Source organism: Drosophila novamexicana, unplaced genomic scaffold (assembly GCF_003285875.2).
Source record: "Drosophila novamexicana strain 15010-1031.04,08,12 unplaced genomic scaffold, DnovRS2.1 tig00001222-arrow-arrow-pilon, whole genome shotgun sequence".
NCBI classification, from domain to species: domain Eukaryota; kingdom Metazoa; phylum Arthropoda; class Insecta; order Diptera; family Drosophilidae; genus Drosophila; species Drosophila novamexicana.
This window is the reverse complement of record NW_020824845.1, coordinates 732,478-753,852: the sequence shown is the minus strand read 5'-3', so window position 1 is coordinate 753,852 and position 21,375 is coordinate 732,478. Positions and strand designations below refer to the sequence as shown.

Genomic DNA, 21,375 nt, shown 5'->3' with positions numbered 1-21,375 from the left:
AAAATTCTAAAACAAAGAAGCATTCGAGTTGAGTGTGTTCGGCCTTAACAACAATTAAATACCCTACCCAATCGTCGTAATGAATATCATTTTATTTACATCTTTTTGGTTTATATAGGACTCAATCAGGTTATTTCTGTTAGAAAACTGCAAAGGTAGCAAAATAACTTTCACTTTATTTAGATGGTTAAGTTTAGACAATTAAATAATTGGTATGTATAAACATATGATTACATAGTAATAAATACTTGAGCAATTTACCAGATAATTATATTTAATAATCAAGTTGGATTAATCTAGTCGGCAGAGAACAATGACGAGATATTTAGGCCCAAGGTACAGACTACACTCAGTTTATTAGACCCATAATACAACCTTTTAAGATGATATTCATATGAATGCTCTTTTCCTCGTTTCTCAAGAAATCAAGTAGGCTCTGCAGGTACTAAATCATTGTCTTAATAAGTTACCAGCGAGATGTGTTTTATTTATCGTTTAATAACATTGACCTTCTTCTATTGACACAATAGCGAATTTTTGCTTGCTTGCCGATTCGTACAACGGATTACATATCGTGTCGGCGATAATGCTCTCTACGTCGGCTTTTAAAATTCGAAAGTTGATATCCCCGTAATCTAGCTGACTATATAAATAGGTTGGCAACCGATTGCTCATTACCCAAACACCTTGGCTCTCCTCGTGGTCTACTTTTAAATCGTTGGGAAATTGAATCAAGGTCGGGGATTTGTTAGCATCAAGGAGCATTCCCAAATTTGATCGAGCGTATGGTTTGGTTGTATCCCAACAACCGATGTTATCCCGATGTACTTGGGTAAAGAACATGACACCATTTCTGGCGATTCCAGATGTCGAAGATTGACCGTTAAATCCGCGATCGCCAATCGAAATAAAAAGCTTGGACGTATCTACTGTGCCATTGATCCAAAGAGATTCATTCCATAGTATGTCTATCGGAACCATAAATTCCTTGAAAAAAGTGTCACAATTAATTAATATATAAAAATAAACTAATATATAACGTACCTTGTAGCTAGCCATTGGGTGAAAATATAGCACACGATCATTTCGCTTGGGTCCCTGGGACAGGCTCATGCCGAATACGCCATCCAACCACTGAAAATTCAGGCCATGGATATTGAAATCTGCCGCCGTTGGATTGGGTGAGAAATTGTAGTTAGTCACACGCCAGCTCCTGTGCTTCGCCAGGCTATAGACAACAATGCCAAAGCGCCAGACATCCGTAACGAAAGCGTGCGCGTCCTGGCAATCGTTATTCCTGATATCTACGGCAATATTCGAGTGTAACGAGTCCTGCTTAATCTGCGAGGCGGGCAGCTCATACCGGACAATCATCTCATCTGTGTCCAGATCAAAGGCGACAATTTTTGGCGGACATATCGGATTTAAACTTATTGTAGCATTCACAATCCCGGAATCTATGAGCCAGAGCCTGTTGCATTTCGCATCGACTGCTGTGCGATAAACGGATATTAGCTTGGAACAGTCGGGATTGTTGGGACTGCTGTGTGCCTGCCAGGACGGATACGGCTTCAATGCCGGGCTAATCTCCTTTGTCGGATATGGCACGGTAACCAAACTAGCTGGGACGCCGTCTTTCCAGCGCGGTGTCGTTATAAACAGTCGACTCCCATATATATCAATGCCCAAAGGTAAATTGTTTCGCGGCACAAAATCGCTGAAAAAAATATAAATAAATAACAGAAACAATAACCATTTATATCTACGTATAAATCTCTTAGATTTATTTTATTTTATTATACTCTGTATTAGCTTCAAATCTTACGCGAAAAGTTAACTGTAAAATGCTATAATCCTCCACAATATTCTCTCCTGGACAATAATACTTAAAGCAATATTTACAAAAGCCTGTATTTAAAGGTTGGGAATGGCATGAAAATATTATGCACGATTATGAAAAATGAGGGATTTTTAAAATCGATATTTATTTTAATTAGATGACTTCTGTTCATTTATTATTTATTTAATATTAAGTAAGAATTAACCGTATATCTCATATATACTCATTCTCCCTTTTAAATAGTCTTTCATAACTTAATTACACCTTTCACTTTTTAACCATTTTATTTATTGGTTGCCAGATATTAAAGACAAACTTTAACCTGTAATCTGTGCTAAATATCCCATAATAGTCTTTTTCGCATATTACCCATTTTTTATCGCCAGCTGCCTCTCGACAAAGGTGGGATATTCAAAATCCAAATACTTCCACTCATGGACAATCTCAAATGAGGGACTAGTCCCTTTAAAAGCGGATTGATCGAACTCGGCAGATACATAGGCGCGAATTGAAAGGTATTGAAGGCCAATGATCGAAAGAAAACTAACTAATACAAAAAAAAACGACTTCATGCCTTGTGTACAAAACTGGTTAACTGGTTTGGTATGTGGGTATATATCCGTATTTGTATTTGTGGTCAAATTTCAAACGGCAACCAATCTGTTTCACGCACGAAAAACAACTGAATTCAGGTGAACGCCTTTTCGTTGTTAAATACTCTAATTATCATGCATCATAAATTTCAATTCTCTTTTCAAATTGACTCTTGACGTTGAATTCGATTTGCCAGGGCTACAACACAACACAACACAAAATTGTTTGGTCCTCGCGGACTTGTGATCAACTAGGGCTATGTGATGAAGGTACACAGGTCTGGGAAAATTTGCGGAGATTCACAGATAGTTTTTCCAATTAATTTCAGAAGTCTTCCACGTTTGGTAGGTGCCGTTTTAGGCTCAAAAATCAAGTTCAAGGATCTTTTCCAGTTTTTCACACTTTTCGGAAAATCTAACCTTGGCTGGATAATAAGGATCATGAAGTTTCAAATAGCTGCAAATTAATTTGCAAAAATCTTTATGAAAATGAATTTAATATGTGTTTCAGTTTATCACCCCTCTTGCAGGTCAACGGTTCCGCTTTGGGCTATTAGAAACGCAAATGATGTGTAATGCTGCAAATTTGGTTGTGCAAGAATACTGGAGTTTCGAATGCAATTCGAATTCGAATGCAGGAGCTTCGAATATAATTCGTGACGTCACAAATGAGAACATGCGCAGCGCAGCTTCGCCCAGTGAATGGCAATATTAACTACAAGTGAATGGCAGATTTATATGTAAGTACATGTGCGTGTGTGACTATATGCATTTACATTGAATGATTTTGCTCGCTATATGGTGAAAAACATTAGCAATGAACAAAAATAAAAAGTAAATGAAAAACAATCGAAATTTGCTAATATGCCAGCTGGAACAAACATGGCGCTAATACGTGAAGCAAAAATATCAATGTAAATGTCATAATTGTAAGTTGCGCCAAAAACTATGCTTGTGTTCCCTTGCGGAAAATCGATAAGATGAAATTCCTCTACATCCGTGTGTGTGTGTGTGAATACATTTTTCAAATAGATATTCAAAGCTGAACAAAATATTAACAAAATTTATTAAAAATGTTAACTACCATTAAGGTGGAAGTATAACTCATTTTTTAGTTGAACAATTGTACATACAAACATGCATATGTATTTGTACATGTAAGTATATACAAATTTGCCTGGCACGAGTCCGTTACTTTTCTTCCATGTTTTCCTAAACAAATATTATAATAATTGTGTCTGCGAACATAAGATTTTGGATACTTTTCTGTAACAAACCATTCCAAATCCTTTTTTCTTTTAGTTTTTGGATCGGTTTGACTAGCTCAACTTTGACACAGTTCTGTGCCAGAAAGCTACAACACAGTAGACTTTGGTTTTGTTCGCATTGCTGTTAAAATTCGCAACAAGATTAAGCTGCCAAAGAGTAGCAAGGTGTTCGCTAAGCTTGAGTTGATACCAAAATCAAAGATGGAACAGAGAAATTTTCAAAATAAATGCTCACTCTTTGTTGTTTATACTTTGGTTGTTTCTTCATTATTTAAAAAACAGTCAACGATGACCAGAAGCCTTCCAGCATTTAATATAAGTGTTACTCAAACCACTTCTTATATTTGGTATAGTTATTGATTTCCCATTTACAAAGTTTTGTTATGCTTTTCTATTTTTAAAAATACAGGTAATAATAATAATATGCCAATAGCGGATAGAGTCATCTCTGCCTATTCCTATTGAGTATATGAAGTATTCAAAAGAAGCTAAGATGGCGGATAGAGTCATCTCTACCTATCCCTGTCGAGTTCTCGAAGTATTCAAAAGAAGCTAAGTTTCGCGCTCGTGCTCGTTTATCGTACCAAGATCTAGAGCTAGGATTATTTTGCGTTTTATTTATTTCTTGGCTAGCATGTATGAATTATACTTCACACCCAATTTAAAAAAAACAATACCCGGATTCGATATAGCCTAGGGGATGTCCTCTAACAATTAATAAATAGCTCTCTCTCTCTCTCTGTGCAATCGTTTTTCCAGATAAAGCAGTTAAGAATAAGCTACAGCCAGGTCATTTAAGATGCATCCAATTCGTAGCGATCTTTCGAGTGGCATTAGCAACCAGCGCCGAAATGGAAATGGAAATGATTGCAATGCTATAGTTGCCGGGAATGCGTGTGCCGGACGTAGGAAATCGGTTAATTATCAGCCGCAACTGGCGCTTAAGGCGAACGGAGATGAACCGATTGGATCACCAGCTGGTCGCTTTAGTCCGCATCCAAATGAGATATTCCTGGCGCAGTCTAGCAAACTAACTATACCGTTGGCCAAATTTGATGATTCGCTAATGAACGGCTGCTTGCCGCCTCCGTCGCCTGCTCCAAATAGCGATTGTTTGCCCTCGGGTCTAAGTCAGGCCCACGCTCACGGTCACGGCCACGCCCACGCTCAAACCCAACCAAATTTTCAAAACAAAATTGGCCTTAACACGAACAGCAGCGGCAATCAGATGCAGCAGCTGAATCTCAACCAATTTCAGCAACAGCAACAGGGCCCAGGCTATCCGTTGTCATCCTCGAACTCGACCTCGTCGCTATGCACCAACAATTCGGGATGCACGCAGTCGCAGCCGGCCGAGAGCTCATCCGGCATCCATCATAAGCATGGCAAATATAGCCTGCATCCACTGCATCCACGTGCAATGTCTCCCAACTCGAAATACCGCCTGGAGCGCTACCGAGATCCGGCTCAAAAGGTGAAACTAATCGAAACAATGAATCTATTATCGCCGGGACTTGCACCCGCAACGGCGACAACTCAAAGTGCAACCTCGACACGTTATTTTATGCCACCCAAAATGGTGGAATGTGATGCATACAACGGTTATTTGGGCTCCACGGTGCACACGCCGGTCAAACGGTATGTCCCAACGCCGCCTCCGGCGAGTGATATATACACGGATTCAGGGCTCGGTCCAACAACAACAGGAACGGCAACAACATGCGCTGCCACGCCTCCGCTGTCATCGCAATACGTGAATATTCCGTATAATTATCGTGCCAAGTGCTGTCACAGTGAACACATTGAATCTGGGCAGGCTCAGGGTAGCTATTCGAAGAGCGCACAAACCTATAATGTGCACAATCTGCTATCATCATCAGCCGCCACATCTTCCAACTCGAACCCATGCCCATGCCCATCGCCATCGCCTGCCTCATCCGGCTCATTATCCGTAACATTTCCTGCACCAGGCCCCAGCGTCTGCCCACCCATTGTAAGCACGGGAAAAAACATTGGAACATGCAACAAGTTGCGATCTAATCTGGAAAGTGCACGCAGCAACCATCCGGATGAGGCCGAGTCCATTATAGTCATACAATCTTCGGCGTTGGGTCAGAGCGAGGGCCAACGACAGGTCCCAGCTCAGGTGCAGGTGCAGGGTCAGGACATGGCTGGCACCTGTTTACATTGCAATACCGCGCGCCGGACAACCGGTGTGCATCAGACAACACAAACAACTGGCCCGATCAGTCCCGTGCCCCTGGCCATGCCCATGGCCATGCCCATGCCCGTAACATCAACGGATCTGGCCAAGCTGAAGCATCAGCATGATCAGGAAATGATGGCACACGAGAATGCCAGCGCCACAATCGAGGGCTCCGATCTGGCCGGCACAATGGCGTTCCAACGTCAGCAGCAGCAGCAACAGCAGCAGATATATCCACTTGCCCACTTGGCCAATTCGCCCCGCCTGCAGCAGCAACAGCAGCAGCAACATCTCGTTCCGCAGCAGCAACAACAGCAGCAGCAACAACAGCAGCAACAACAGCAGCAGCAGCAGCAGCAGGCCCTTCGGTATTCCTGCAAGAAACGCATCATAATTTATATGCGACGCGAGGTTGCGCGTTTCTTTGGCGTGGAGACCAGCACGGAGGCTGCGGACTTTGCCCTCTGGTACGGACGCCATCGACGCCTGGCAATTCGACGTTTTGGGCCATTGAACACAAGCTCGGAATTGGACTATAATATGCCCATGGCAGTTGACAATCGTGATAATGGAAACAATGCGGAAGCAATTGCCTACCATGCAACGGATCGGCCCGATATCCTGCCCGCTCATGATGCCCAAAATGTGGATTTGGCACTGCATGCCAGCGGTAGCTGCAGATGGCGTAAATGCTATGCGGGCAGCGATTTCAGTGCGGGCGAATTTGTGGAGCGCAAGGCATCGGTGGCTCACATGCTGATGACAGGTGTTAGCTACCTGATAAGCATGTTCAATATACGGCCCACAAAGAATGGACCTGGCCGCCTTGGCAAGCGATGCCATCATCGGCAATGGTCGCGCAGCTTTGCGCCGGTCCATGTACACGGCAGGGGCTTGGAGTCCATGGATCATGGCGAGGACATGGACGCCGAGTGCAGCATGGGCATGGCCAATAGTCTAGCTGCACTGATCGATGACGAGGTCTTCTTCGATAGTCCATGCGATGCGTCGTCCACCTCGTCGGCAAATGAGGACGGCGAAACAAACAAACAGCCGCCCACAGATGCAGTCGGCTTGGGACTTGGCGTCGGAGTCGGAGTCGAAGGCAGCGTTGGCGTCTATATGGCGTCTGAGAGGCATCACAATGGTTGGCGCACATCGGCTCTAAATGGGGGCAACGGGGGAAACGGGGACATGCATTTGATAGCCGATGCACATCAAATACATCAGGTGAACCATATTCATATGAGCGGCAGCTCGGGACAAGGCCAATCCGTGCTGCGCACATCCAATTCGATAACCAATTCTTCAACCACCAATCGTGGCAATCGTATAGCTGCCCAGCTGCTGGATGGCGTTCTGGAGAACTCGAGACGCCCCCAGACGCAGCATATCAAATACTTTTCGGTCAATGATCTGGACGATCGCACGGATCATCGACCATTCTTCACATACTGGATAAATACGGTGCAAATTGTCGTACTGTTTTTATCGATCATTTGCTACGGCATCGCACCAATTGGTTTCGGTACCGAACAGAAAACCGGACAAGTGCTGGTGACCAGCCTGAGCCTGCAGACGGTACAGCACATCGAGCAGCGCAATCTCTGGATTGGTCCACGCAATAATGACCTGGTTCATATGGGGGCAAAATTTGCGGCATGCATGCGGCGCGACATTAAGATCATGGAGGTAGTGGCAAAAACTAGAAGGCAGGAACGTGAAACGGCTTGCTGCATACGGAATGATGACTCCGGCTGCGTTCAGAGCTCCCAGGCGGATTGTTCCATACGGGGTCTCTATCCTACGGTAAGTGTTATATATTATATATATCCCCGTCTTTATCGATTTCGAATTTCCACCAGAAATCAATATCGACTTGGAAAAAATGGTCACCCGGTGAGTCAGGGCCTGGCGGGCGGATTTCAGGATCTGTGTGCGGCTTGGATCCAAAATTTTGCGATGCACCCGCATCCATAGCGCCATACGAGTGGCCCGATGACATAACCAAGTGGCCCATTTGCCGAAAAACAAACTCATTCTCGCAGCGCTACCGCTACAAAGATCACACGGCTGAGCATATGGTATGTGAAGTAATTGGCCATCCTTGCTGTACGGGACTCTATGGTGAATGCAGAATAACAACCCGCGAATATTGTGATTTCGTTAATGGATATTTTCATGAGGAAGCTTCACTCTGTTCACAAGTAAATATTAACCAGACTAATAACACAGACTTTTCGGTGTGCCGAATAGTAAATAACCTTGCAAACATTCTTTATACTTAGCCACAATTTTCCGATTGTCCGATTGCTCCTAATTGCAATATAATAAAGTAGACCGATGTGAAAGAATTTGAATAATTTGAATTTAAATTTGAACACATCAACTGTTAAACGAAGTTATCGATGTATATGTAATTCTGTTTAATGTTATATCGATACAAGCTGCAGGAATATATCGATATTTTAAATAAGCAAGCGAACACTTTTTAAAAATTGCCGGTTGTGTAAAAGAATTAAAAACCGATATTCATACAGATAACATAAACAGGGTTACATATTCACAAAAAAAAACCAAATATTTTATAGTTAATTATGATTCTTGTTATTTCAGATATCCTGCCTAAATAACGTTTGTGGCATGTTCCCATTTATCTCAGTGGAAATTCCAGATCAGATTTATAGACTTTTGACATCGCTATGCATGCATGCTGGCATTTTGCATCTGGCAATTACACTTATATTTCAGTATTTATTTCTTGCCGACTTGGAGAGATTAATCGGAACCTTGCGAACTGCCGTGGTATATATTATGTCGGGCTTGGCTGGAAATCTTACCAGCGCAGTTCTGGTACCCCATCGACCCGAGGTAGGTACTTATGTAAATATATGTATATATATTTAAAGTAGATCCGTTTTCTTTAATTGATTTACTCGTTGTAAAGTATGAATTTTACAATACATTCCTTCGGATTGTATCGATATTAGTTTTAATAGAGTTACAAACCGAAGGAATGTATCGATATTACATTTAACAGAGCGACATATGCATACTCATCGATAACTTAGTTTAACTGTGGATTTGTTCAAATTTTAATTCAAATTGAAATTCTTACATCGTTTTCAATTTACCAACAGGTGGGACCCTCAGCCTCGCTCTGTGGTGTGGTATCCTCGCTAGCTGCCCTGCTTATATGGATGCACTGGAAAAATGTACACAAGCCATATGTGGCATTGTTCAAACTATTGCTATTGTCCACAGTTCTATTCGGGATCGGCACATTACCATACCAACTGAACTTTGCTGGCCTGCTAGCTGGAGTTTCTTGTGGCACGTTTTTAACAATATCCTTGGTACCGTTTGCCACTTTCACGAAATACGGGCGCAGAAAAAAGGTACATATACAAGCTTAACTAATATTAAAGAGGTTTCCGTGAATTTAATTTGTTTGATTTCTATTCGCAGATAAATCTGATTTGGACATGCATACTGTTTCATCTGTTTGTATACGCAACTTTAATAACAACGTTTTACATCTATCCCAGCGAATTTAGTACATTTAGTTTCGTGGATGATATATTCGGTAGTAATGGTAACGGTAACAGCTACATTGGTGCCACAAATAGCAATATTGGACACCAGAATGGTGAGGTAAGCAGCACCCCCCGCAGATATTCCCAGACACAAAAGCCTCAATATTATTATCACCATCACTCGGAAGACATAATCAGGAATGCGTTCCCCGAAGGCAACAGCATTTCGGTAAAATATTTCTCACATTCCAATATATGCGAATATATACATTTTTCTTTTGCTTCCAGCACATATATCCGGAGACGCAGCGACAAAAAAATATTCAACTCTGGCAAGAAGGTCTTTACACCCGGTCATTTCGCTACAATTCCAACTACAGCAATCGCATTTATAACAATATCGAAAATGCAATCGCTGACACAAATGTTTTAGGCAACCAAGATGCTCTCGCCTCTTACGGGGCTGGCCGAATATTAAATAAGAACAAGAAAAACAACTCGCGGATAAGTGAAAAAGCCGTCATTGCGATGCAGCTTAATAACAAAAATATCGAAAATATGAATGATACAAATTTTAAGGGCCTATGAATCTTCCATACTTAATTATTAACATCATTTAAAGCAACAATAGCACAATAAGTGCACAAAACTATACAAATGTACATAAATATTCATACATACATATATATACCCGTAAAATATTGCATGTATCGTGGTCAGTATTTTCAAATAAATATTAAACCAATTTACGATTTATCAAACATCTAATTAGTTTTTATATTTTTTCTTTTCATTTTATTCAGTTTCACATTTTGTATTACCAACGGCCGCGCCCTCCTCCGCCACCACCGCCACCACGACCTCTATTAAATCCACCACCGCCGCCGCCGCCACCGCGTCCTCTATTAAATCCACCGCCGCCTCCTCCTCGGCTTGACCCTCCCCTAAAGCCACCGCCGCCGCGTCCACCACGTCCTTAAAGGTATAATTGTAAAGTATTGTTACTGTGGAGAATAGTTCTAGACATAATACACTTATTTTAACTTACCCATTCCGCCTCCACGCCCCCTTACTCCTCCACCACTAGGGCCGCCCTTCTTTTTAGCACCTTTCGGCTGTGGTGGCTTTGGTAGAAATCTTGAAATTGGCAGCAACTTTCCAGGATCAATAAACAACTGTTGATTCGGCTTAAAACTATTTGCGAATATATTATCAGAAAGTTTAATGGAGACGGAGTAGTCCCGAACTGTGCCAAAAATTTCATCAATTTTTCCGATCTGCTCCTTATTTTCCAGGAATATTGGTGCATTGAAATATGGTACATCATCTATATCTACTTTACAAACTAGATCGTTCTGGCATGCATAGCTAAAGTTGCCCAATGCAATCACACGCTCGGGCGGGCCCTGATCAAAGGTGCCCCGACCTCCGCCTTTATTAAATCCTCCTCCGAACTTGTTGAATCCACCACCGCCGCGTCCACCTCCACCACCTCCACCACCTCCGCGAGAACCTATTTCCGAAGAATTTTTAAGCAAAATGTGTATAAGTTTAAGTTCGCAACCATTGGTGTATTGTCAAACCTCTGCCACCACCACCACGAGGGCGTCCAAAAGCCATTTTAATGCGAAAAGGCGCAACAAAGTCGGAAACAAATATAAACACGTGCGACTACCCGTGAGCTGTTAGTGTTGTATTAAATAGTTCAGTATAGGTTCAATTGAGCGGTTCATTAAGTTCATGTCCCTTGCTATCGTTCATTTAGTTCATTTGTCGGTCTCTTTCAATGTTATCGGTTCGTTCTTAATTGTCCATGCGTCAAGCTAGCGCCGGTGACTTAGCATCGATTTTTGGAACTTGGTTCACTCAATTTTAAATACATACAATTATGTTTAACCGTCATTTTAAGCAGCTGGACCTTTTCTGTTCAAAAGGGCTCGTACGGGTATGTAACTATATTTAGTAGTTTGGACCTACGCCTATTTAAACGCAGCTGTGTACAGCTAAACGACGAAATCTAAATCAAATCAAAATAACTGTTGAAGTCAAGTTTTAACATCCAAATTTTTAATAGTTACGGTTACAGGTTCGTTTTTTTTTAAAATAAGATAGCAAATTTGATGAACTGTTGCTGATCTTAAAACTTGTAAGGTATGCATACTCGATATATCGCCGCAAGAATTTAACACGATATTTATCTTTTTGAGGAAAATATCGATATTCTATATAATTTCGATAGACCTAATTTCGTATTAGCATTCCAATTCGTTCGCACAAAATTTAAGGTAGGTGAAGAAATGACGTCATGCGTAGTTAAATAATTAAATAAATTCGCTGCTGGAACAAAATTGTAAACAAGTTATAGAAGTACATAAGAAATACTTGTAAAAAAGCATGAAAGCAAATATATGTTTATACGAAAGTGCATGTATATAGAAGAAACATACATACGCTTGTATACATTTTGTATGTATGTATTTGATATGGTAAAAGTTTTATTTTCTATTCTCCGGATATCCATTTGGGATCAACTTGGTAATTAGTCAGTGCTTTATTTTCAGGAATTCATTTAAAAAAAATGACACTGGGCGAGTTATTAAACGAGATACAAACGAAAAGCCAGGGTCACGAAACAGCAACAGCAATTAAACAAACGCAAATACAAATAAATCAGAACAGCCACAGTATGGACAACGGGTACATTGATAAAGCCAATATTAATGCGAAGCATCAAAAACAGGTAAAATTTTGTTCAAGAATTGTTTAATTTATAGCAATAAATGTTAAAAATTATGCATACCTTAGGCCTTGTATCTTAAACTGTCAAACAACGGATTAAATGCTCTATAGAATGTAGAGCTCGACCATCCGCCTGATGAGATCACTTCACATAAACACACACACACACACATACTCACGCACAGCTATCTCTGGCGTACATTGCGACATGACCCCACCCCCACCCTCGCCCCACATACAAGTGCTGATCACACTATTGTGCGATAGTCACCAATAATAACTGTAAATTCAAATACATGAGATGCATATGCTGTATCTGTATCTGTGTATGTGTGTGTGTGCGTATGTACGCTAACATTAAAAAAAACTAAATTGTATTGTGCTCAGTCGGCGGAGTCGGTGCTATTCGTTCTGAATTAACTAACTATTTTATGTGTATGTATGTGAATTATGGTTTTATATATGAATAGCAACCCATGTTTAAATTTTTTCAATCGTTTTTTATTCTCTGTACCCTTTGAAAATTCATGATCGGTACAAGAAAGTAGATTATCTAGCGCAATGCGGCTGTTGTTGGGGTAGGGTACATAATTCTGCGTATACCCTTTTCAATTGAAAATAGCTGGAAAAGTATTCACTAAGTAATAATGCAGTGAACTTCACCCTTAAAACCTTTAGCTGACATTTTCCCTTGAATTTTGATTTAAATTAAATTTCTTAAAGATCTTTGCAAAAGCTTACACCCGAATTTTCGCTCATTCAACATTTGAACTTTTACAAAGATCTTTAGAAATACATTTAAACTTCATTCACCAAATCGTTGAATACATTTAAACTTCATTAACCAAATCGTTGAGTCCCATAAAGTTGAACAAAAATCTATGTTAATGATCGAATGGTAAACAAACAAATTTCACGCAAACATTTTTCGTTTTTTTCATACTTGCGGGTGGAATTTCCCAAAACCACGTCTTAGCTCTTATGGTTTAGGATGTGTTTGTTGATCACCAAACAGTTTTATAAATAGGAATTAAAGTTGTGTTTTTTGTTATCCATATATCTAGTTGAGTCCCATAAAGTTGAACAAAAATCTTTGTTAATGATCGAATGGTAAACAAACAAATTTCACGCAAACATTTTTCGTTTTTTTCATACTTGCGGGTGGAATTTCCCAAAACCACGTCTTAGCTCTTATGGTTTAGGATGTGTTTGTTGATCACCAAACAGTTTTATAAATAGGAATTAAAGTTGTGTTTTTCGTTATCCATATATCTAGAACGATTCAACAATATCATTTCTACGAGCTGCACGGAGCGGTGATCTGGGCAAGGTTCTGGAATTCATAGATGCTGGTCTAATCACGGACATTAACACTTGCAATGCGGTAAGACATATTCGCAGATGTATTTTATTGTAAAGCTCTTGCAAAGAATGATAATAACTATCGGGCCAGGTCTAGAATATGATTCCAATCAAACTTTTCTGAGAGAATCAGAATATTCAGAAATTATTGGCGCTATCATTTCAAACGATATATTTTATGACATAAACACAATTAAATGTTTATCTATATTATAACTGAGAGTATTTTAAAAAAGCGTATCATGCCCAGATTCTAAACCTAGTTATCTGTTTATTTAGAACGGATTGAATGCACTGCATCTGGCTGCCAAGGATGGCTTCGTAGACATTTGTGAAGAGCTACTGAAACGTGGCATTAACGTCGACAGTGCGACCAAAAAGGGCAACACCGCGCTGCATATAGCCTCATTGGCGGGCCAGCAGCAGGTGATCAAACAGCTAATCCAGTACAATGCGAACGTGAATGTGCAGTCGCTGAACGGCTTTACGCCATTGTATATGGCTGCACAGGAGAACCATGACGGATGCTGCCGATTGCTGCTCAGCAAGGGCGCTAATCCGTCGCTGGCGACCGAAGACGGCTTCACGCCTCTGGCGGTGGCCATGCAGCAGGGCCACGACAAGGTGGTCGCGGTGCTACTTGAGAGCGATGTGCGTGGCAAGGTGCGATTGCCGGCGTTGCATATTGCAGCCAAAAAGAATGATGTTAGTGCGGCAACATTGCTGCTGCAGCACGATCCGGATGCTGATATTGTATCGAAATCTGGCTTCACGCCGCTGCACATTGCCGCCCATTATGGCAATGTAGACATTGCCAGCTTGTTGCTGGAACGCGGCGCAGATGTCAACTACACGGCCAAGCATAACATCACGCCGCTGCACGTGGCCTGCAAATGGGGCAAGGCGGCAGTGTGCAGTCTCTTGCTGTCGCAACATGCCCGCATAGATGCAACAACTCGAGATGGCCTAACACCGCTGCATTGTGCATCGCGCTCCGGTCACGTTGAAGTCATTCAGCTGCTGCTCTCTCAGAATGCGCCCATACTGTCAAAGACAAAGAACGGCTTGTCAGCCCTGCATATGTCGGCGCAGGGGGAGCACGACGAAGCGGCACGCCTGCTGCTCGATCACAAAGCCCCTGTCGATGAGGTTACCGTTGACTATTTGACGGCCCTGCATGTGGCCGCTCACTGTGGCCATGTGCGTGTGGCTAAGCTGTTGCTCGACTACGGCGCCAATCCGAACTCGCGTGCCCTCAACGGATTTACGCCTTTGCACATTGCCTGCAAGAAGAATCGCATCAAGGTTGCCGAATTGTTGCTTAAGCATGGCGCCAACATTCGTGCAACCACGGAATCCGGCTTGACCCCGTTGCATGTGGCCAGCTTTATGGGTACGTTGCGAATTTTCTGCTTTTCTTCCAATTCGACTAATCAGAAATCTCTGAAATGATTATTTGTAGGTTGCATGAACATTGTTATATACTTGCTGCAACACGACGCCAGTCCCGATATGCCCACAGTTCGCGGCGAGACGCCGCTACATTTGGCTGCGCGTGCAAATCAGGTTTGTAATATTCTTCTGACAAACTGATTGATGTTTACATTTACTTTATTCTCTAGACTGATATTATTCGAATATTACTACGCAATGGAGCTCAAGTCGATGCGGTTGCTCGCGAGGGTCAGACTCCGCTGCATGTGGCAGCCCGTCTTGGCAACATTGACATTATAATGCTGATGCTTCAGCATGAAGCCCAGGTGGATGCCTGCACGAAAGATATGTACACGGCTTTGCATATTGCTGTCAAGGAGGGCCAGGAGGAAGTCTGCCAGCTGCTCATCGAGAATGGCGGCCAGCTGGACGCTGAGACCAAAAAGGGCTTTACACCGCTGCACCTGGCCAGCAAGTATGGCAAGGTAAAGGTGGCAAATCTGTTGCTACAAAAAGGTGCCGCCATCGATTGTCAGGGTAAAAACGATGTGACTCCTTTGCACGTGGCCACGCACTACGATCATCAGCCTGTAGTCTTGTTGCTGCTGGAGAAGGGCGCCTCGACGCAAATAAGCGCACGCAATGGGCATAGTTCTCTGCATATCGCTGCCAAGAAAAATAACTTGGAAATTGCGCAGGAGCTACTGCAGCACGGCGCCGATGTGGGAGCAACAAGTAAATCTGGATTTTCCCCCTTGCATCTGGCTGCGCAGGAGGGACACGTCGAAATGGTTCAACTACTCTTGGAACATGGTGTAAATGCCAATAGTTCAGCAAAGAACGGCTTGACTCCGCTGCACTTGGCTGCCCAGGAGGGGCATATTCAAGTCTCGCATATTTTACTCGAACACGGGGCAAACATTTCAGAGCGTACGAAGGCTGGCTATACGCCCCTTCACATTGCTGCCCACTACAATCAAATTAATGAAATTAAATTTCTACTGGAAAATGATGCCAACATTGAAATGACAACAAATGTTGGCTACACACCGCTCCATCAGGCGGCACAGCAAGGACATACAATGGTAATCAATCTACTGCTTCGACACAAGGCAAATCCCGATGCAATTACAAATGTAAGTTTCCGAAGCTATTGCCATACTTCTTTGTATTTATACTGCCACGATCCCTTTACCTAGCGCAGAGCTGATAGTTGAAAGCTTACATTCCATAAAAAAAAAACAAAAACATTCAAGGAAGAACAGAAAAAAGCAAGAAAATACGCTTATTTTCAAGGCTTCAAAAATTAATTACCTCTGCAGATACATTTGCTATATTTCATACGAAAACTCCATCTATGATGTTGATAGACTTTTGCTGATATATATTATAAGAGGCATAGTTTATAATTTCTGAGTTTGTTTAAAATATCTTAAACAACAAATATGTTGTCAGGTTGTTTCTATACGATATGTTAAAAGCATAGCTACAATATACAACATATAAAAAGAAATTACTATTTTGATTAAAATAATCTGATGGTCAGATCTTGTTTGGAAACTTAGTTTCAACACAAATAGACACACAGACAAGGATTTAAACAGCGAAGTCTGATAGCCGATTCCACACATGTTAACTCCTTGCTCTTTTATCCGAATCGATATGTATGGATTTATTTTCGCAAATTATATTCGTATACACTTTTTGCATGCCTTCTCAAAATAAATTTTTAGAGCTATTTTGCTTTGCTTTAATCATATATATATGTTAGCTACTGCATTAAAGGACTGCAAATTTCAGGAATTTGGGAAATAGCACTTAGACTTTACTCAATCTTCATGTCTTTACAAAATTTCTGTAAAAAAATAAAAACAAAATTGTTCATTATTCATGACTTTCCTGCGGAATAGATAAGAGATGCGCCTCCCATGTAGAATGCAGCTTGCTAGCTACATTTTCTATATAGAGATCGATTGGAACTGAGACTAAGCAATTGAAATAGCGAGAAATTTGTGTTCATTAAAAACTATGTCTATTTTTCCAAGCGAGCAACAACCATCAAAAGAGTAGAGCAATAGACTGTATCTATTTTTAAACAGACACTGTTTATTTTCCATTTAGATACTGTGTGTACTGCATACAAATGAAAATATATAGACCAATACTCAATTCAAATCTCAAATTGATCAACAACAGACTTGGCACGTGGTGCACTCATTCTCTACTGAGCGGTGATCTCTATCTCTCTCTCTCTCTCTCGTCTTCTCCTCACGCTTACGCTCTGTATCTATAAATATATATATAGATATGTGAAATTCTCTTGCTCTCTGAGCATTATAATGGATATTGAATTAGTCATTCACATATGCTCTTATATTTCTCAAAATTCGGGCGTTGTTCGGAAAATGTTAAACAGTTTTATATAAATCTTGAAGTTGGTTGAACTTCTCCAGCAAATTGTTAGTGAAAGTGTTTCATTAAAAGTTGTTTCTTTGTTATTAATTATATTATATTTATAACTTATCTTGTTTGCTCGCTTCCAGAATGGTCTAACAGCTTTGAATATAGCTCACAATCTGGGCTACATAACAGCCGTAGAGACACTTAAAGTCGTAACGCAAACATCCGTAATTAATTCATCGACTAGTGTGCTAGAGGAAAAGTACAAAGTCGTAGCTCCGGAATTTATGCACGAAACGCTGCTATCCGATTCCGAAGACGAAGGTGGCGACGAATTTTTAGATCATAATCAATACAAATATATGGCGACCGACGATTTAAAAGCCGCCAACGATCACGATAACCAAAACTTTGACACCACCAATCCCGAACACGATCAATTGGATGGACTTGGCGGCCGAACAATCGAAAGAGGTGCGTAGTTGGATATACATATATCTATCAACTATCAACTAATCACATATAATTAATCCATCTAAAAGAAGTAACCACGACAACTGCATCAAATTTGAATGCATCTTCTATGGAACGACAGAGCGATAATGTGGTCGTCGTACGACCGCCCGTTCATCTGGGGTGGGTCAAAATATGTGATTTAAATCACAGTCAAAAACAAGTTAAGCTTTTCGGTAATACTTATTGCAGATTCCTCGTCTCGTTCCTCGTGGACGCGCGTGGCGGATCAATGCGTGGCTGTCGACACAGTGGAGTTCGCATCATTGTGCCGCCCAAGGCGTGTGCAGAACCCACGCGTATAACCTGTCGCTATGTTAAGCCTCAGAGAGTGGCTAATCCACCGCCATTGATGGAGGGTGAGGCCTTGGTTAGTCGCATATTGGAAATGTCCCCCGTCGAGGGAAAGTTTCTAAGGTACGTAATCAGATTTGTTTTATTTTAAATCATAATTAAACTTCACTTCTCCATTCTATGTACTTGTATTCAAATTTAAAGCCCCATTGTACTAGAGGTGCCGCATTTTGGATCGCTGCGCGAGAAGGAGCGGGAAATTATCATATTACGATCTGATAATGGCGAGAGCTGGCGGGAGCATAGTGTTTACGAGGACGAAGAGCACTTAGTGGGCGCCTTAAACGAAACGATCGATGCCGATTTAAATCCACTGGAGGATCTACACACAAACCGTATAATACGTATTGTGACACAAAATGTGCCGCATTTCTTTGCCGTTGTCTCGCGCATCCGCCAGGAGGTCCATGCAATTGGGCCTGATGGCGGAACCGTTTCATCTACGGCCGTGCCGCAGGTGCAATCCATATTTCCACCACATGCATTGACTAAGAAAATTCGAGTCGGTCTTCAGGCACAGCCAGTAGACTTGATTGGCTGTTCCAAGCTGCTTGGTCAGGGTGTTGCAGTCTCGCCCGTTGTCACCGTGGAGCCACGCCGACGCAAGTTTCACAAGGCGATAACATTGAGCATTCCAGCGCCGAAAACATGCAATCAAGGCATGGTCAATGCACCATATAGCGGTACGAATGGTAACGCCGCGCCCACTTTGAGGCTCTTGTGCTCAATAACTGGTGGACAGAACCGAGCCATTTGGGAGGACGTAACTGGTTCGACGCCCTTGGCGTTTGTCAAGGATAGCGTTAGCTTTACCACAACCGTATCGGCACGCTTTTGGCTAATGGATTGTCGCAATGTTGCCGACGCTGGACGAATGGCCACAGAACTTTACACGTATATGGCTCAGGTGCCATTTATGGTCAAGTTTGTGGTATTTGCAAAGCAAATATCCGCTACAGAAGCAAAGCTATCCGTGTTCTGTATGACCGACGATAAAGAGGACAAAACTCTCGAACAGCAAGAGTATTTCAGCGAGGTGGCAAAGAGTCGGGACGTCGAGGTATTGCAGAATCAAAATATATATCTTGAGTTTGCTGGCAATCTGGTGCCCGTATTGAAATCGGGCGAGCAACTGAATACCAAGTTCCAGGCATTTCGTGAGAATCGCTTGTCTTTCATAGTACATATCAAGGATCAAGAGCAGCCGCACGCTCGCCTCTGTTTTATGAGCGAGCCGAGAGTTGGACCCGGTGAGGCACCATTGCAGCCAATCTGTGCACTAAACGTGTCCCTGGCAGCCCACGAGGTTAATCAGGTGTTTAACCGGTCGAATGAAAATGGTATCGACAATGGATATAATATGGATCACGGCCTGAACTACAAGGATATGATCAATGCCGGCATAAAGGCCAGCACAAAATTGCCAGACAATACAATAATACGGCCAATTGCCCTCGCAACGGAAGACATACAGCGCGCTGATATCAGATTATCGGATATATCGAATTTGCTGGAAAGTGACTGGCCGCAGCTGGCCAAAGAATTGGGTGTACCCGAGACCGATATCGAGCTAGTCAAAGCTGAGTACGCTGGTCAACCGGCTGCCCAGCAGGGTCTGGTTATGCTGCGACTCTGGCTAAAACAGGAGGGCTCTCGCGCCACCGGCAATGCCATGGCCCAGGTACTAAACAAAATTGGCCGAGACGATATTGTGGAACAGTGCATCTTTAACTTGGAGCCAGTCACCGATAAACTGGAGCGCGGCCTGGCCACGGCCAGATTGCAACAAAATCAAACCAATCTCGCCGATGGCCTTAATGAAACATTGAATATAGATCAGCTTAGCTTAGATGATGAATTGTGCCGAAAAGCATGCCAATCCCAGAATGGTAAGTGATCCCTCTTGATGCAGGCAATCTGCCAGCAAATATTAAACGCAAATGTATATATTCATTATAGAGACAACAAATAGGCTCTGCTCGACACCTCCGCCAACTCCGAGTGAGCCGCAAGAATATCAGATTTCCGAATATGTGCATGAAAATATCGTGTCAAAAGGTAGTAACTATTAGATGGAAAGGAACCCTGTCTTTTTATTGCTCTCTAATTGTTCTTTTAATTTATTAAGGCATTGAGACGGAGGACAATTTAATAAAATCATTGCACCTAAAAGATTTGGACAGGATTCCAGACACAGTTGAGGACACGCTATTGCATACACTGGCGGACAAGTGCCAACCGGCCGGCAATATAAATGTTAAAGCAATTACGTCGCGTAATTCCGATTTACAAAGCAATATTTCAAACAAAACAAAAGATTGAACAGTTGATATATCATGTTTTGGTATGATCTATATTTATTTATTTATATGTATGTACTGTTTATTTTGTTTGCAACTACAAACGAAGCTCATGTAGTATACGATACATGTTCAAATGTATTAAAAGCAGATTTATTTCGACGGACAGGACAACAATTTCAATTTTGGTTTTTTGATTTTAATATGGATTCTAATTTAAATAGAAGCCCGATGAGATATCTTCCAATTTTGTTGCACCAGTAAAAAGTTCGATGTTGTCTTGCAATATTTATTCAAAGTGTTTAATAAATTGTCATTCGTGTGTGTTTAAATTACAAACTTATTTAATACTTTTAGCTTGGTTTTTAATTCAATAGGAACCCCTCGATTTGCACGCCTTGAATTCATCCGAGAAGGATAATGCGTAATATTTTATTTCCAAAATAAATTGTTGAACTTTAATTGGATGTACTTGTATTATGATAATAATTATGGTCAAAATTTGTATGACATCGTGGGGAGACTATCTCTAAGAAAAATAAGTATTTCGTGCATATACTGTCGAGCTGAACTAAAAAAAAGGAATAGTCAACTATTAACTAAGAAACATTTTAATTTAAGAGGAGCCCGCTCATTTTTAAAAGGGAATTTATATAGAAGGGAAATTATTGGGAAATTAAACTTCGTTCACAAAAATAAGTATCGTTAAGTTAAAAAGTTTGCTGTATTGGTGTCTGAAAAAAATAGCTGTATTTGGTATATATTTGCAGGCCACTCGATATAATACTTATTTATCGAATAGTTTTCGATATCATGAGATCAATGTGACT

General features: G+C 41.5%; 4 protein-coding genes across 8 annotated transcripts; 2 read left to right on the top strand and 2 right to left on the bottom strand.

The window, feature by feature from the left end:
- Positions 1-185: 185 nt before the first annotated feature.
- On the bottom strand, positions 186-2,983 carry LOC115766759 (protein yellow). 2 transcript variants are annotated; one of them, XM_030710741.1, is made up of 4 exons: positions 2,953-2,983; positions 2,210-2,890; positions 1,045-1,717; positions 186-987 (listed from the first exon to the last, which is right to left on the bottom strand). In XM_030710741.1, exons 2-4 carry the CDS (start codon positions 2,410-2,412, stop codon positions 496-498), a joined length of 1,368 nt encoding a protein of 455 aa, XP_030566601.1. In that variant the 5' UTR covers positions 2,413-2,890; positions 2,953-2,983; the 3' UTR covers positions 186-495. The 2 variants fall into 2 exon arrangements, with proteins under 2 accessions (XP_030566601.1, XP_030566602.1); XM_030710742.1 differs by having other exon boundaries at positions 2,854-2,890; positions 2,953-2,968.
- A 47-nt stretch (positions 2,984-3,030) lies between these two features.
- Positions 3,031-10,160, top strand: LOC115766758 (inactive rhomboid protein 1). Of its 3 annotated transcripts, none has more exons than XM_030710740.1 (7): positions 3,031-3,173; positions 4,461-7,716; positions 7,773-8,114; positions 8,524-8,778; positions 9,048-9,305; positions 9,376-9,672; positions 9,732-10,160. In XM_030710740.1, the coding sequence occupies exons 2-7, from the start codon at positions 4,501-4,503 to the stop codon at positions 10,029-10,031; spliced, it is 4,668 nt and encodes a 1,555-aa protein (XP_030566600.1). In that variant the 5' UTR covers positions 3,031-3,173; positions 4,461-4,500; the 3' UTR covers positions 10,032-10,160. The 3 variants fall into 3 exon arrangements, with proteins under 3 accessions (XP_030566600.1, XP_030566598.1, XP_030566599.1); XM_030710738.1 differs by lacking the exon at positions 3,031-3,173 and adding an exon at positions 3,250-3,362; XM_030710739.1 differs by lacking the exon at positions 3,031-3,173 and adding an exon at positions 3,250-3,590.
- A 28-nt stretch (positions 10,161-10,188) lies between these two features.
- LOC115766737 (probable H/ACA ribonucleoprotein complex subunit 1) lies at positions 10,189-11,134 on the bottom strand. Its single transcript, XM_030710700.1, has 3 exons — positions 11,027-11,134; positions 10,492-10,956; positions 10,189-10,418 (listed from the first exon to the last, which is right to left on the bottom strand). The coding sequence occupies exons 1-3, from the start codon at positions 11,061-11,063 to the stop codon at positions 10,261-10,263; spliced, it is 660 nt and encodes a 219-aa protein (XP_030566560.1). The 5' UTR covers positions 11,064-11,134; the 3' UTR covers positions 10,189-10,260.
- A 556-nt stretch (positions 11,135-11,690) lies between these two features.
- On the top strand, positions 11,691-20,882 carry LOC115766733 (ankyrin-3). Of its 2 annotated transcripts, none has more exons than XM_030710695.1 (12): positions 11,691-11,728; positions 12,005-12,183; positions 13,459-13,566; positions 13,824-14,937; positions 15,007-15,110; positions 15,167-16,114; positions 17,522-17,852; positions 17,921-18,014; positions 18,084-18,308; positions 18,390-20,134; positions 20,205-20,303; positions 20,374-20,882. In XM_030710695.1, exons 2-12 carry the CDS (start codon positions 12,022-12,024, stop codon positions 20,565-20,567), a joined length of 5,124 nt encoding a protein of 1,707 aa, XP_030566555.1. In that variant the 5' UTR covers positions 11,691-11,728; positions 12,005-12,021; the 3' UTR covers positions 20,568-20,882. The 2 variants fall into 2 exon arrangements, with proteins under 2 accessions (XP_030566555.1, XP_030566554.1); XM_030710694.1 differs by lacking the exon at positions 11,691-11,728 and adding an exon at positions 11,770-11,929.
- Positions 20,883-21,375: the final 493 nt, after the last annotated feature.